The 15,464-nt window shown below is 36.9% G+C and overlaps 1 protein-coding gene and 1 long non-coding RNA gene across 5 annotated transcripts in view; one reads left to right on the top strand and one right to left on the bottom strand.

Annotated features, from left to right (window-relative positions):
* Positions 1 to 11,692, top strand: part of LOC125672805 (uncharacterized) — a 45,753-nt gene extending 34,061 nt beyond the window's left edge. For 3 of the 4 annotated variants that reach the window (XR_008798224.1, XR_008798225.1, XR_008798223.1), the window contains 4 exons: positions 180 to 281; positions 6,668 to 6,776; positions 8,373 to 8,875; positions 11,596 to 11,692. This is a non-coding gene — a long non-coding RNA (uncharacterized LOC125672805). The remainder of the gene's footprint in view (positions 1 to 179; positions 282 to 6,667; positions 6,777 to 8,372; positions 8,876 to 11,595) is intronic. The other variant, XR_008798226.1, reaches the window with a different exon arrangement.
* Positions 6,806 to 10,677, bottom strand: LOC130049879 (tripartite motif-containing protein 2-like). Its single transcript, XM_056148073.1, has 2 exons — positions 10,281 to 10,677; positions 6,806 to 10,032 (listed from the first exon to the last, which is right to left on the bottom strand). Exon 2 carries the CDS (start codon positions 10,000 to 10,002, stop codon positions 8,344 to 8,346), a length of 1,659 nt encoding a protein of 552 aa, XP_056004048.1. The 5' UTR covers positions 10,003 to 10,032; positions 10,281 to 10,677; the 3' UTR covers positions 6,806 to 8,343.
* Positions 11,693 to 15,464: the final 3,772 nt, after the last annotated feature.

Below are 15,464 nucleotides of genomic sequence, written 5' to 3'. Positions count from 1 at the left end.
CTGTTTTTGTTAGCGCCACTCCTTGAAACTGCTCAACAGAATTCCACAAAGCTTTATAGTTCATAGGGACTTTATGTGCATATGTATACATTTTGTTCTACAGGCATTTTATTATGGCGAGAAGAGGTCATTTTTGTTTTTGTTTTACCTAATCCTTAATATGAGAATAAATTTTGCAGGGTAGCAGTTACTGGAGATGTCCAGCTGATTGATGAGGATAATTTCCCCGATCCGCTGACATAATTAGATATGAAAATCTCAACTGCTATAGAACATGTCAGGTTTGTTAATGAAATTACGTAAATATTCATTTTTTCTTACCACGAAATGACTGGGGCATAGTGTCAGCCCTTTTCATCAATCCATACTTCCTTTATTCCATCAAAATTCAGTTTACGTTCACTATCTCTGCTATTGAGTCGTCCACAGAGTCGTCCACTTCTGCTTCATACTTAGATATTTTATTGAAAGTAGACATTAACGGCAAACTAACAACTCAACTGTATGACAAACGGGATGATTTCAGCTTCTCCATCGTCAACTTCCCACATTTATATAGCAATATTCCATTATCACCTGCATATGGTGTTTATATATCTCAACTGATTCGATATGCAAGAGCTTGTTCTGGGTATAGTCAGTTTTTAAATCGAGGTAAGCTACTGACAAACAAGTTGATGGTACAGGGATTTCAACAGTCTCGATTGAAGTCAGCATTTCGCAAATTCTATGGTCGTTATAGCAATCTAGTTCGTCAATACAACCTCGCATTGGGTCGAATGCTGTCTGACGTGTTTCATACCGATTGTTAAGCCGTTCTTGGCACACTGATTTTGACTGCGGATAACTCGGTTTACCTGATCAGGATATAGGGCTTACGGCGGGTGTGACCGGTCAACAGGGGATGCTTACTCCTCCTAGGCACCTGATCCCACCTCTGGTGTGTCCAGGGGTCCGTGTTTGCCCAACTATCTATTTTGTATTGCTTGTAGGAGTTATGAGATTGATCACTGTTCGTTATCTTCACCTTGCATTGATGTGCGTATTCAACTGAAATTTGGTATATAGATGCATGTGAATATCCCAATCTGTTCTTTGACAGAGTTGTGCCTCTTAGACTTAGGCATTTTTAAATAATGCATGCTTCCCACCCATTAGACCCTCCCAAACGAGGTTTGTCCTGAGTATATATATAGTACCGATACACAGATTCAATTAAATATTGGTTTCTGTTCTATATTGATAAAGGAGTTGTGAACCTGCTAATCTAATGAATACTTTATAATATTCAAGGAAGTGATGAATTTGTTTTGTTTTGAGGGACAGAGGTGTTACATGTTTCATATCCTTGTCCAGAGAATATCTTGGCAACTATTTGTTTTTCACACAAATTCACCATTTTCCATCATATAGAGTGTTCTACGGGGAGATTTGTCTTCTAAGGACATTTCTTGTTATCAGGCATTGGTAGACATTTTGAATTGTGTATTGTTTAACATCACTCACAAAAACTTCTCACTCATATGGGGACATCTATTTCTTTTTAATAGGAATTTTGAAAATAAATATATCATAAGCAGATGCAGGTCGAAGTTTTCATGCATGGTTTCAATGAGATGATTTTTGACAGAGTTATTCATCTTGGACTTGGAAAAGTTTAAACAATTTACAGTTTCCGTTCATTATCTTAATCATGCATGGATATTTTGAATTGAAGTTTTGGTATATAGATATATCCTGAAAATATACAGGTCGAGTCTGTATTTGGTTGTGGTAGAATAAGTTTGGAGGAATTGAGTCACTGGAATTTAAAAAATTAACAATTAATGTTTCTGCTTATTTGCTCCGTCAAACATATATATTTTGAATGAAAGTTTTGGGAATGGGTTAGGTATGATCACTTTTGACAGCGACATGACCCTTGATTCACTATGACATATTTAGTTCTTTTTCAAAAGCAGTATAATATCGGAAATAAAAGTTGGAAGACGGCAGATTCTTAAAATGTCAAAATCATGAACAAATCTCAATAATGACAAAAACAGTGCAGTCAATGACTATTATTAATACCACAGAACATTTTTTGTATAAGAAATGCACATAAGAAATATGAGAGCCTCATCACTCACTATTCAAATGTTATGAACAAGCCTAAAGTTTTGATTATCCCAATTGTAAAGCTTTCAGATTCTTCCCCAATGTAAACCGCCTTGGAGAATAGAGCGTTTACTTCGCATGCGGAAGATCGGGGCTCGAATCCCGGCCGCGACAGACCATAGTCGTTAAAATAGCCAGTGCCAGTCCTATCACCAAACTCTCGGCTTCAGGTGTGGATGTCACGGGTCCTCGGAGATGACCTTAAAAACGAATGTCCCGTGTCACAGTAGGTGTGGCATGCTAAATAAACCGTACTGCTCTATGGCCGTAAGTGCCGAGCAAAGGCCTTATTTTGAAGCCCTACACCGGCCTTGGTAATGTCTCCATATGATTGAAAAATTCGCCATTGTAACGGTTAGAGAACATCTGATTTTAATTAGATTGGGTATTCTTAAAAATAGGTCAAACTGAAACTCAAAGGTCACAATGATGAAAACTTTGATACCGAGCGAAAGGTCTTATCACATAGAATGCTCATATACGAAATGTTGAGAATATAGTTTACGTATATATTCCAACATGAAACTTTGACCCCGTATCCTGGCCTATACCCTTCCTCCGGGGACAACACTGTCAACAAACTTAAATCTGCACCTGGCTATATGTACTGTGACTATCAGCCTGGATAGCTCAATGGTTAGAACACCCGAGTACATGTACTGTGACTATCAGCCTGGATAGATCAATGGTTAGATCACCTGACTAGTAATACAGGGATCTCGGGTTCAATTCCTCCCGGTCCGGACAAACCATGGGTTTTGGTCGGGATAGCACAGTGGTTAGAGCAATTGACTAGTAATATACGGGTCTCGGGTTCGATTCCCGGTTCACACAAACCATGGGTATTGGTCGGGATAGCTCAGTGGGTAGATCACCTGACTATAAATGATGTAATACACGGGTCTTAGGTTCAATTCCCGGTCCGGACAAACCATGGGTATTGGTCGGGATAGCTCAGTAACTTGTAATGGAATACATTGTTCACAGTGCTGTTATCTCCTCATGAATACAGGGGATGGACGACATTTAACTGTTATCTGCATCATTATTGAGGCGGGTTCCGAAGCGAGATGTTCATTGCTGTCACTGGCGTGTTTAAAAGTGGATTTTCAGCGGCTCACAAACTTTTTCTGTTTATTCTTACACCGACAGCAAAGAGATCTGACGCATAAAGATTTTCAAAATTATTTTTTATCATTAAGTGTTGATGACATATCATATGTTGACATTCTTATAATTAATAGTTAATTAAATTAGTCCTGTGAATACGTTTAAAGAGACTATATTTAATGCACATGAATACATGATGTAGACAAAGTAAGTGTCACGGGTAATTGCATTTCTTCATTAAACATGTGTATAAAGATATCAACTACAAAAATAGATTCATCCTTAAATATGAAACAAATTGTGTAAGTAAATATTTTATAGTAAAGAAAGTCAATATCTCACTGTCTTAGATTGAAAGAGCATGGTAAATATTTGGAAATGGTGGGGGCTACTGCGACAGATTCATACTCACCATTGAAGCCTCATCCAAAATGTGTAAAAGCCTAAATCATGTGACTATTTGTGCGGGAATCTACTTGGGTGAGACAAATAATGCACATCAATTTGTTGTATACTTTCTACAGTCATGTAACTAATCACATTTACCGTATTTCGACGAATATATTTAGTACACACTCCCTTTTGGGGCCTGTAAATTGGGAAAATATCACAGTTTATGTGTACAATCGCATTTAACTTCAAGAGAAACCTTTGTCAAGATAATGCATGTTCTCAACAAAGCATGCACAAGAATTCGTATACAGCACCGCAATTTTTAGGTTGGGATTGCAATTGGTTGTCATCCGTCGTTGTTGTGCGTTAACAATTGAACATTTGAAACTCCTTCTTGATAACTACCAGTCCAATTTGTTTCAAATTTGGTATGAAGCATCATTGGGACAAGGGGGGACATCACTTGTAAATTGCAGGACTCCAGCACCTCTGGAGACTTAGGGTGGGGCAAAAACTGCCAAAAATTGACCAGTTTTCAGAAATCTTCTTCTCAAGACCCCCCCCCCCCGAAGTGAAAAACTGAATGCATAGTGATGTAGAGCAGGACGGCTTCTGACAAAATTGTAAATTTCATGACCCCCGAGGTGGGATTCTGACCCCAGGGCGGGGCCAAACTTGGTTAAAATCTTTATCTCAGAACCATTGGGCCAATTTCAACCAAAATTGGCACAACGCATTTATGGATGATGGGATCTCAAGTTTGCTCAAATGAAGGGCCCCTCCCCTTTGCTAAGGGAAATGATAACAAAATAGTGAAAATACATTGACAACACTAAAATATTTTTCTCCAGAACCACTGGGCCAATTTTAATAAACTTGGTGCAAAGCATCCTTTGGTGAAGGGAATTCGAGTTTATTCAAATGAAGGGGCATGTCCCGCTCCAAGGGGAGATAATACGAAAATAGTGAAAATACATTATTGATTTGTAAAAATCTTCTCCAGAACCACTGTGACACTTTCAACCAAACTGGGCACAAATCATTCTTGGGTGAAGGGAATTCAATGTTCTTTTTTCAAATGAAGGGCCACTCTGATCAGAGGGGAGATGAATTTGTGAAAATACATTCACGACGTTTAGAAATATCTTCTCCAGAACAACGCTGCCAATTTTGACCAATCTTGACACAAATCATTCTTATGAGAAGGTAATTAAAGTTTGTTCAAATGAAGGGCCATGCCCCTTTTAAAGGGGAAATAATCACGAAAATGCAGAAATTGGGTGGGATGATTTAAAAAGTTTCATCTCAAGAACGTCTTGGCCAAAAGAGCCTGAAATTTACATGAAAGCTTTTGGACATAGTGCAGATTCAAGTTTCTTAAAATCCTGACCCCCAGGGGTAGGTTGGAGCCACAATAGAGAATCAAGTTTTTTGTATGTGAATATATAGGTAAAATAATTGAAAATCTTCTCAACAACCACTGGACCAGGAAATTACGAATTTACAAGAAAACTTCCTGAGATAGTGCAGATTCAAGTTTCATGAAATCATGGCTCCCAGGGTAGGATGGGGACACAATAGCGAATCAACGTTTTACATAACAATATGTGGGAGAGATCTTTAAAAATATTCTTCTCAAGAACCACTGGGACAGAAAAAGTTTACATTTGCATGAAAGCTTCCTGTCATAGTGCAGATTCAAATTTGTTAAAATGATGGCCCTGGAGTAAGATAGTGCCACAATAATGGATCAAAAATTTTACATACAAATACATAGGTAAAATGTTTTAAATATTCCGTCTCAAGAACCACTGGGCTAGGAAACTATAAATTCACATGAAAGCTCCCTGATATAGTTTAGATTCAAGTTTGTTAAAATAATGGTCCCCAGGTGGTAAGATGAGGCCACAATAGGGGATCAAAGTTTTACAAACGAATATATATGGACAATCTTTAAATATGGGCCAAGGTGACTCAGATGAGCGATATGGCCCATGAATCTCCTGTTTAAATAGTAGTATTGAATTATATTGGATTGTAGCTTTTAAGGAATTGGTAAATTGAAATATTAACCTCTTGTGCCGCCCCCTTCCTCCCCAAAAATTTAGGATTTAGAGCTTAGGGTATTGTCATGTGCTTTTATGCCCAGGTGTCTGTTAATATTTAACATATTACTTGTGAAATTGTTGTTACTATGACTTATAAAGAATTAAACGTCATATATCCCCTAAATTTGATGAAATGTGCGTTCTCCATCAAATTAAAGGAACTACACCTCTTTATCATCAGAGATATAATGCAACCTGTTAAATTTCAGCATAATAAAGTTTGTACCGTAAGCTTTTCTATACACTGTTGATGCTATTTTATCTGAACCTTGGGATCGCATCGATAAGCACACCCCTACTTCTGGTATAAGAGCAGTAACTGCAAAAATGTAGTCTGTTGATTGATTGATTGATGTTTTCCGCCACACTCAACAATTTTTCAGTTATATGGTGACCCCAGTTTTTATTTGTGGAAGAGAGAACCCAGATATAATGTACCTGGGAAGATACGACCGACCTTCCGAAAGTAAACTGGGAAACTTTCTCACTTACCGGCGTGAGCGGGATTCGAACCCGCGCCGACAGAGGTGAGAGGCAGTGTGATTTTGAGCGCGATGCTCTATCCACTCGGCCAAGGAGGCCCCCCCCCCAAAAAAAAAGGGCGTCGAGTTTGACTCCTGGTCCAGTCAAACCATGAATATCAGCCCGGGTAGCTGGTTAGAACACCTGACTCCTTATCCAGGGACCTCGTGTTTGATTCCTGGTCCAATCACTCAATGGATGTTAGCCTGGATAGTCCAGTAGTTAGAACACCTGACTACTAATACAGGGCTGTCTGGTTTGATTCCCGGTTAAGACATAACTTTTCTCCTTCCCATCACATTTACATATTTATGCCACAAACTATTCTTGATAATTCAGTTTGTCATGATAACACTTTATCTGTGTTTATTTTGTAGGACGGTGGAGATTTAAATACCTGTTGTGATGTTATTGATTGTAAACAGAAGACGGTGACCTTGGATCTGAAGATCACTCTCTGTTATAGTACATGTACTACAAATCTAAGTAAGTACTCAGTAATAAGTAAGACTGTACTCTAAATCATGTTTATCTATAATATACACATTGAAAATATATATGTATATTGAAATATAAGATAAACAAACCAAATAATATTCAAGTACTAGTAACACAGTCAAATTAGTCCACAAAACATTGTATATAAAAATTAACTACTAACACAGTCAAATCAGTCCACAAAAGATTGTATAGAGATAGATGAATAGTAACACAGTCAAATTAGTCCACAAGATATTGTATATAGATAACTAGTAACACAGTCAAATTAGTCCACAAAATATTGTATATAAATACCTAGTAACACAGTCAAATTAGTCCACAAAACATTGTATATAGATAACTAGTAACACAGTCAAATTAGTCCACAAAAGATTGTATATATAGATAACTAGTAACACAGTCAAATTAGTCCTCCAAAGATTGTATATAGATAACTAGTAACACAGTCAAATTAGTCCTCCAAAGATTGTATATAGATAACTAGTAACACAGTCAAATTAGTCCACAAAAGGTTGTATATAGATAACTAGTAACACAGTCAAATTAGTCCACAAAACATTGTATATAGATAACTAGTAACACAGTCAAATTAGTCCACAAAACATTGTATATAGATAACTAGTAACACAGTCAAATTAGTCCACAAAAGATTGTATATATAGATAACTAGTAACACAGTCAAATTAGTCCACAAAAGATTGCATAGAGATCACTAGTAACACAGTCAAATTAGTCCACGAAATATTGTATATAGATAACTAGTAACACAGTCAAATTAGTCCACAAAAGATTGTATATATAGATAGATAACTAGTAACACAGTCAAATTAGTCCACAAAAGATTGTATATAGATAACTAGTAACACAGTCAAATTAGTCCTCCAAAGATTGTATATAGATAACTAGTAACACAGTCAAATTAGTCCACAAAAGGTTGTATATAGATAACTAGTAACACAGTCAAATTAGTCCACGAAATATTGTATATAGATAACTAGTAACACAGTCAAATTAGTCCACAAAAGATTGTATATATAGATAGATAACTAGTAACACAGTCAAATTAGTCCACAAAAGATTGTATATAGATAACTAGTAACACAGTCAAATTAGTCCACAAAAGAGTGTTTATAGATAAGTAGTAACACAGTCAAATTAGTCCTCAAAAGAGTGTTTATAGATAATAAGTAAGAAAGTCAAACTAGTTAGGCATGTACTAATATTAATACTGTTCCACTAAACATAATAATACAGATAAGATATAATTGGTAAACAGCAGTGAGAGACTAATGTTCTATCAGTTAAACTCACAAACACAAGTACATTACACATCACAGACACAGGGCTGTAATTAACACAGGGCTGTAATTAACAAGGAACTGTAATCAACACAATGATGTAAATAGCACTGCAGAAATATGTAATTAACACCGTTTTGATAGATGTAATTAACACTGTAGAACTGTGTAATTAACACTGTGTTGGTAGGTGTAATTAACACTGTAGAACTGTGTAATTAACACTGTGTAGAGATGTGTAATTAACACTGTGTTTATAGATATTGGATTTTCTTCACTTTAGCAGTGTCATGCTCAGCCACAAAGAGGTTGTCTCTGATGTCCACACATAAACCCCATGGAGTGTCTAAATCACAGTGAATGTAACGGAGGAACTGTCCGTCCTGATCTAGGATGTGGATACGGTGATTGTTAAAGTCTGCTGTCAGGATGTGACTCTGGCTATCTGTAGTGATGCCGCGTGGATCAAATGATTGCTTGGTATTAGAGGGATGACCAGTGTATCTAAATCGGAGTTTTCCTGACTGATTGACCACCACTACTGCACTAGCGTCACAGTCAGCCACACAGATATCCAGGTTCTTGTTCTCACTGAGGTATTTAATGGAATCAGATGAGTAGAGAGGACGACCCTGATCATCAAACTGAATGCTTTGTGTCTCTGTGGAGCCGGAGTAACGCACGACTTTGGATTGTTTCCAACCATCACTCTCCATGGTAACCAGGAGATCATTACCCGCGGTACAGCAGACAGAGAGAGGTCTCCACCCCTGTAGTCTGATCACGGTCTGTATCTTTTTATTCTTAATTAAGTTCACGGTGTTATTACTAGTGTCAGTATAAACAAGATATCCGTCCCGTGTCACTGCTATGTCTGATGGTCTGTACCCTGACTTGGTTTGTATTGATGTCAGTAGTTTACTCTGGAGGTTGAACAGCTTCATGGTTTTGTTATTCCCGCGTGTCCAGACTTGATCTTCACTCAGACAGCTAACACTGGGTAGAAAGTCATACCCAGTGTCTATGGTGGCGGTGACTCGCGGCTCATCAAGCAGTGGTTTGACTGGAGGTGACGATACAGCTTCTGCTGACTTCATTGTGTCGCCATGTTCTGTGTTAATGGATAATGGCGACAGACAACCAAACATTTCATTGAGCTGATCTTTGTTTATTTTCTGAGAAGTAAAACTCGGCAATGTAGCTCGAACTTTAGGCGGTAATGTTCTAAATTCGGAATTCCTAGATTTGTAAGTAGAAGTTAAGGAGACGTCATTTGATTTTAGGATTGATTTCAAGTCGGAAATGATCTGTTTGAGTTCCGCCATTTTCTGTGTGATTTCTTCTGTATTTTTGTTCAGGGTAGATAGGTGTTTGTTTTTCATCTCCTGAATGGCAGATTTCCGCTGGTTGACAATGGCGGTGATCTCCCGGTGTAAGATTTCACCTTCTTGCTCGGCAGCTGTGGTTAGTTTCCCGTAATTCGTTTCTATTTCGGCTTTTTCAGTTTGGACATCGGACGCCATTTTTTCATATCGGGGATAAATTCGGGTCTCGAGTTCCTCTAAATCTTTTTGCAAACTTTGTGTTTTGGAGTTGAGTTTATCCAGAAATTCTGATAACTTGTGACCTTTGTGTTTACCGGAGGAGACGCAGGTAATACAGACAGGAATGTCACATTCCTCACAGTGATGTTTACATAGTTCATTGGCGTGTTTCGGACATTTCGGGTAGTTCGGAGTAGACTTTCTTTGTAAATAGGGCATAACATGGTGTTGTTTAGAGGAGTCCGAGAGGTGCTCCCCAACACAGGCTTTGCATAGATTTATATTACAAACTTCACAACGACTCTGTAGGGGGACAGTCTCACAGAGGTCACACAGTAGGACTTCCTGAGCACTGCGCCGGGGATGCATTTCTGACGCTGGGATCACACAAACAGTTTACTGTCAATAAAAAATGGGGATATTGATAAAATATTCCAACAGGTCAAAACAATTTACCAGGTAGAATTACTGTATGACATAAAACAGTGCGTTCATTAATTTTAATATTTCACATGAAATTTAAGTATAAGGCATCTATAACCCCCTCCCCCCGAATTATAAGTGAACAGCCATATCGCATTGATCACTGGAATATCGATATTATTGACACTACGATGGCAGAATGCGTGTATATAATTTTGTCTTACCTGAAAATCCAACATGGCCTCCCTGTTCTTTCGACCTTCCGTCTAGTCCCGTGATTAAATACCTGTGCGGCGCGTCGGCCTGTATGCACTAGTCATGTGTTATCGCCTGTTTAAATGTTTGTTTGACCTAGTTCATGTTGGGTAGCTATGTCAACATTTACGTCAGAAGACTGAATTTCAACATATGTCTGTAATGAATATTTTTATTGTACGCCGTTTATATTGAAATTCAACCCTGTGGGTGACGAATAATCTTAGGTTGCAGGTTCGCTGGCACTATCCATTACTTTATTGTCATTATATTCCTCATGTTGTGTAACTTGATTGTATGCCAGACATTTTTGGTGAATCAATACATAAATTGAGAATTTTACTACGCAAAAAGGGAGTGGGTGGGGGTGGGGGTGAGTTGGGGGGGAAGGGGTACTGGGATATCATCTCGGCTCTCCAATTAATAAATATAATTTGTTGGATCTATATTTATTTCGGTTAACTTTTGTCGGTTTTTTGGCTATAAACACTCACCGATTTTACAGGAAGCACTAAACTACGGACGGTGATAGGTGTCAGAGTATATCATTAATGTTCATTTAACTGGTGACCGCCACTTCATTTAACCCACGGCTGCCATTCATTAAATATTTGGTAACATGTATGTGATATACATTTAAGAGCATTGTTGTTTTTATTGTGTTGTTAATTTACAAAGTTATATAAATGCTCACGATATCAAAATTCGACAGATTCGCATAAGAGGAAATTTGCATATGTACTTAATATACCAACGTATTAAGCACGTAAAACCAAGGGGCTGACTCTCCACATTTTTTATGACTTTTAATTTCTGTTATTTTCATATGCCAACTAAGTTATGTTCACATGTGAAATAAGATTGATTGGTGGATTGGTCCCCACCCCACTCTTTCAGTAGTAATAACAAATGGTTAAAATGTAATAATGAATGAACTGATAAATTGAGGGACGAACGGAGCCCCCCCCCCCCCCCCCAATTTACGAGTACGAAGTTTGCGGGGAAAAATATTTTAAGTTCCCTTTCTGCTTGTAACAGAACAACAATTGTAGTAGACAATTTCTAGCCGGCTGTTCCTACATGTTGAAAAACTATGCTAACTGTTGTCTATTTACTGTAAAATACTCACCTGTGTACACAGGTAAACAATCGATCAATTTTCTGTCTGGTTTTTTTTCGGAAGTGCAAGTGAAGCTTGCATAATGCGCCCTCTGATGAGGTAATGGCATGATATAACATTACTAATTATTTGTGTATTAATATGTTTTTATTTTATTTTTGTAGATTGAGTTGAGTGGAATAATGAACCTCCAGATATCTATGTACATTCACACGTGTATGATTAAACGTGTGCTGCACTCACGCATGCGAGCTTATTCTATATTACGTGTTCGAGTCTTACTTCCTGAATACTTTCTTGAACTAGTGAATTAAAAATTTAATAAATTGACTTTCTTCCAGTTATATGTTGTTTGTGTTATGAAGGTTTACACACAATCCTCTGACCTAAAACGTACATAAATTTGTGTTTGGACTGGTGAGGTACTCCGGTTTCTTCCCACGGAATGACCTCCTACTGCCAACATTTGTAGAAGACGGTAAATAATTAGTATGAAATAATGATAAGGCACATTGATCAATCTCAGAACACCTAATACAAAAGAGTCGTGCAAACACGGACACCTGGATATAAAGTACACCACATACCTTTTATACACCCAGCCATGGGAAAACCATGGTGGAAAGTCCACGAGGATCCACCGTGTCGTTCGTGTTCCACTGTGTGTGTTATTTGCGAATACACACGACTTCTATGAGCTTTGTTGTGGCCATGGGCGCCTTGCAGGGAATGTGAAACGTGCCGCAGGCTAAATAAACATGATGAAGGTGGGGTTTTAAGAAAAGAAAGAAGTCAATATTTCACCCCCTTCCTGATATTTATATTGTTTTTCAACATTTCGAGACAATTCCAACATATATTGTGTCTTTAAGGAAATCTGGATTTTAATTTTTTTCTTTTAATCTTTTAATTCCTTTCTTCATTAAAATATTCTTATATTCTATGTTCAATATTAATGCGTTCGGCATGTTTTGAATGCAAATTTGCATATCCAGTAAATGAAAAGCATATATGTAGTAAGGATTTTCAATAATTCTCTCTCTCTCTCTCTCTCTCTCTCTCTCTCTCTCTCTCTCTGACAAAAGTGGTGTTTAAGGTACATCATTGCTTCTATCAAATTGTGCTAATATACATCTTGTCAAATATAACTTGATTCAACATAGAAATTAGAGCAATGTTGATAATTAACAAAGTGGAATTAGTTCATTACATAATAGTGTTAGAAGTGAAGCTACAGACCATTGACTGTTTTGTTTTGAGCTTTTTTTTTTAAATCCGGAGTATGTTCAATGTAATTAGAGATTTTCATTAAAAATGTTCATCGGGAGAGTCTGGATAATGCTATGATTTTTGTATAACAACCATATTCCATGCGAATTCCTAGGGTCTTTGTCACAATAGAACTAAACTACGGTTATCTACTTTGGATATTTGAAATTAAAAGAAATTTTTGACTTCTTATGAAAAGTGTGAAATATTTTGGGTTCATGCGATTTCAGATTTAGTCTAAGATAACGGGTTTCTTGCGCCACCCAATATAGTTCACACTTTTTGCAAGAAGCAAAGCACTTCTGTTAATTTCAAATGCACATATTAGCTCACTCCCAATTGTTCTATTGAGGCGAAAGATCCTTTAAATTTGCATGGAATATTCAAGTTATACACAGGTCATTGTTATAGTCGTAGATCATAGTCCCGGTGACCACACCAAAGAATAATAGTTTTTAAAAAAAAATCATTGATGACGAAATATAGCCAAACTGCAGATTGAACTTTATAGAGGCCCGTGACAACATTTATACATATATTTTTCAATGTAGCCGGTTAATTTAATTTGTTTTAATTTTTTAACAAGCAATAAGAAAACAAAAATGGTCCATAAATTGTCCGATTATCAAAACCTTAAGTTGTGTACTTGTGTGTGTCGTGGGTTTAAAAGAACCGAGTGGTATACAGCTATTTTCTAAATATGGAATGTGTGTGTAAGGGGGGGGGTTGTTGGCCAAGGAAAAAAAACTATTTTGGGTGGATCATTTGATATTATTTCTTTTAGTTCTTTATGTTATCACACGGCAGGGTTTGACGTTTACTTTTTTGAGCACTAGACCACTCGGGCTACTTCAAATAATTTTTGCTAGACCCGACCTTATATCAACTGAAAGAAACTGTCAGATTTTGCGTCTTTTTTATTTTCCTTAATCGTAAAGTTTAAGTAGTACTCGTAAAGTAATCGTGTCTATACGTAAAGTGCTTGTAATGACTCTGAACAATCCGTAAAGCGATCGTAACCCGACGTGAATGAAATCGTAAATATCACTTAGACATTCGTAATAACCCGTAAACAACTCGTAAACTATCTGTAACATATCCTAAATTAACCGCAAAGATTAAAAAACGAATGTTTTACGGATTCGTACGAGCAGTTTACGTGTTCTTGCGACCAGTTTACGATACTTACGGATTATTACAAATTATTTACGGAAAAAGAAAACCGTGGACAATCGTGATTTTTTTTTTTTGACATGTCAAAAGATTTGCCCCTACTTTCACGGATCCTTAAGAGTGTGTGCGAGTTGTGACGAGTTATTAACCGCTACCGACGAGTGATTTACGAATGCTTGCGATTGACTACGAGTCGGAGATCCGTGGGGACTCGTAAGAAAAATCCGTGAATGTGAAGGTGGTATTAAAGTGTCTAAATCGTAACAATCCGGTTTCTTTTACGGATTTGTACGAAAAATCTGTGAATGTGAATGTACCATAAACGTCTAACTCGAAAGATTTTCTCTCATATGGTTACGTCAACAACACCGGTGAAGAGCTCAAAATTTAAACATTTGACCGCCGCTTACGGCCATTGAGCAGTGAACCATATTGAAACCGTTCGGAAACATGATGTTGACGTTTCCTGTATGATTTCTCAGTGCGTAAACTATTATATAATTTCCAAGTTTCAGTCTGTGAGAAACTGTTAGACCGTGATTTCAAATGTTTAACTAAAACCCATTTATTTGGTTTTCTTTTTCATTTTTTAGATAACGATTTACAATTTGAAAAAAATCCGAATAAAAAGATTTATATTTAAACGGTGAGAAAATAAAAGTAAATTGTTGATACTATATCTTTAGAATTCATTCATTTGATACATGGTGCATATTGCTTGTGTTGTACACGTGTAATATTCCACGAAAAACGCAATGTCCCGAAGTAGAGGAGTCCACTTTTAGCGTGGTTCTAGAAAAAAAAAGGTGTCTTTGAAGTTGCGATTTCCGCGCCAGTATTGCATTCGAGAGTCCTCCGCGTAACACGGTGTGCCCAAGGAGCTTTCCAACGGTGTCACACGGACTATAAAACCTCGTTCATAACTTACAAAATACTAATAAAAGATGGATAATTTACACCATCAAAATCTATATCCCATGGACGATTTAAAAGTAGCTAAATACGGTAATTTTGTCTTCAGATGATCAATTTTGTCGAAATATAAATAGGTTATTTAGTAACTCTTATCACTATTAATTATCGTTGTTATTATAATTTGTTTATTGAATGAAGGTTATCAATACTAATATGTCTAAAGTTATAAACTACCGAGTAAAGACCGATTTTTATTTCTATCCAAAACCGGTACTAATATTCAAAAAACTCTAAGTCTGTTCCGTACACTGCCGATTTAAATGCTGTTTGTATCGTTCACCTTACTGGAGGTGTGGGAACTGGTCGTGAGTAAAGTAAACATCATAAAGGTGGTGATTTTTTAAAAACAGTTTCTGAAGAGATACACAGTATTTTACAGCGTATTGAGAAAGCTACAACGATATCAAATATCACATATGTTTCTGTGAAAACACGGTATTGAACACTTTCATTTTAACCCTTTCTTTAATTTCTTCATTTGAGATATCATTAAATCCACTATTTAATAATAAAAATAATGGGTAATACGGATAATTCATGTTTTGAATATGAATCAGTATTCAGTGACTGCAACGAATTAGGGATATTCAATAATTACTCTCTCTCTCTCTTTCTC

This window comes from Ostrea edulis, chromosome 8 (genome assembly GCF_947568905.1).
Source record: "Ostrea edulis chromosome 8, xbOstEdul1.1, whole genome shotgun sequence".
NCBI lineage: Eukaryota > Metazoa > Mollusca > Bivalvia > Ostreida > Ostreidae > Ostrea > Ostrea edulis.
This window is presented reverse-complemented; position numbering and strand designations above follow the sequence as displayed.

What these genes read in the sequence shown, in the direction of transcription:
- LOC130049879 (XM_056148073.1), bottom strand. Translation starts at nt 10,002, where the DNA reads ATGCATCCCCGGCGCAGTGCTCAGGAAGTCCTACTGTGTGACCTCTGT.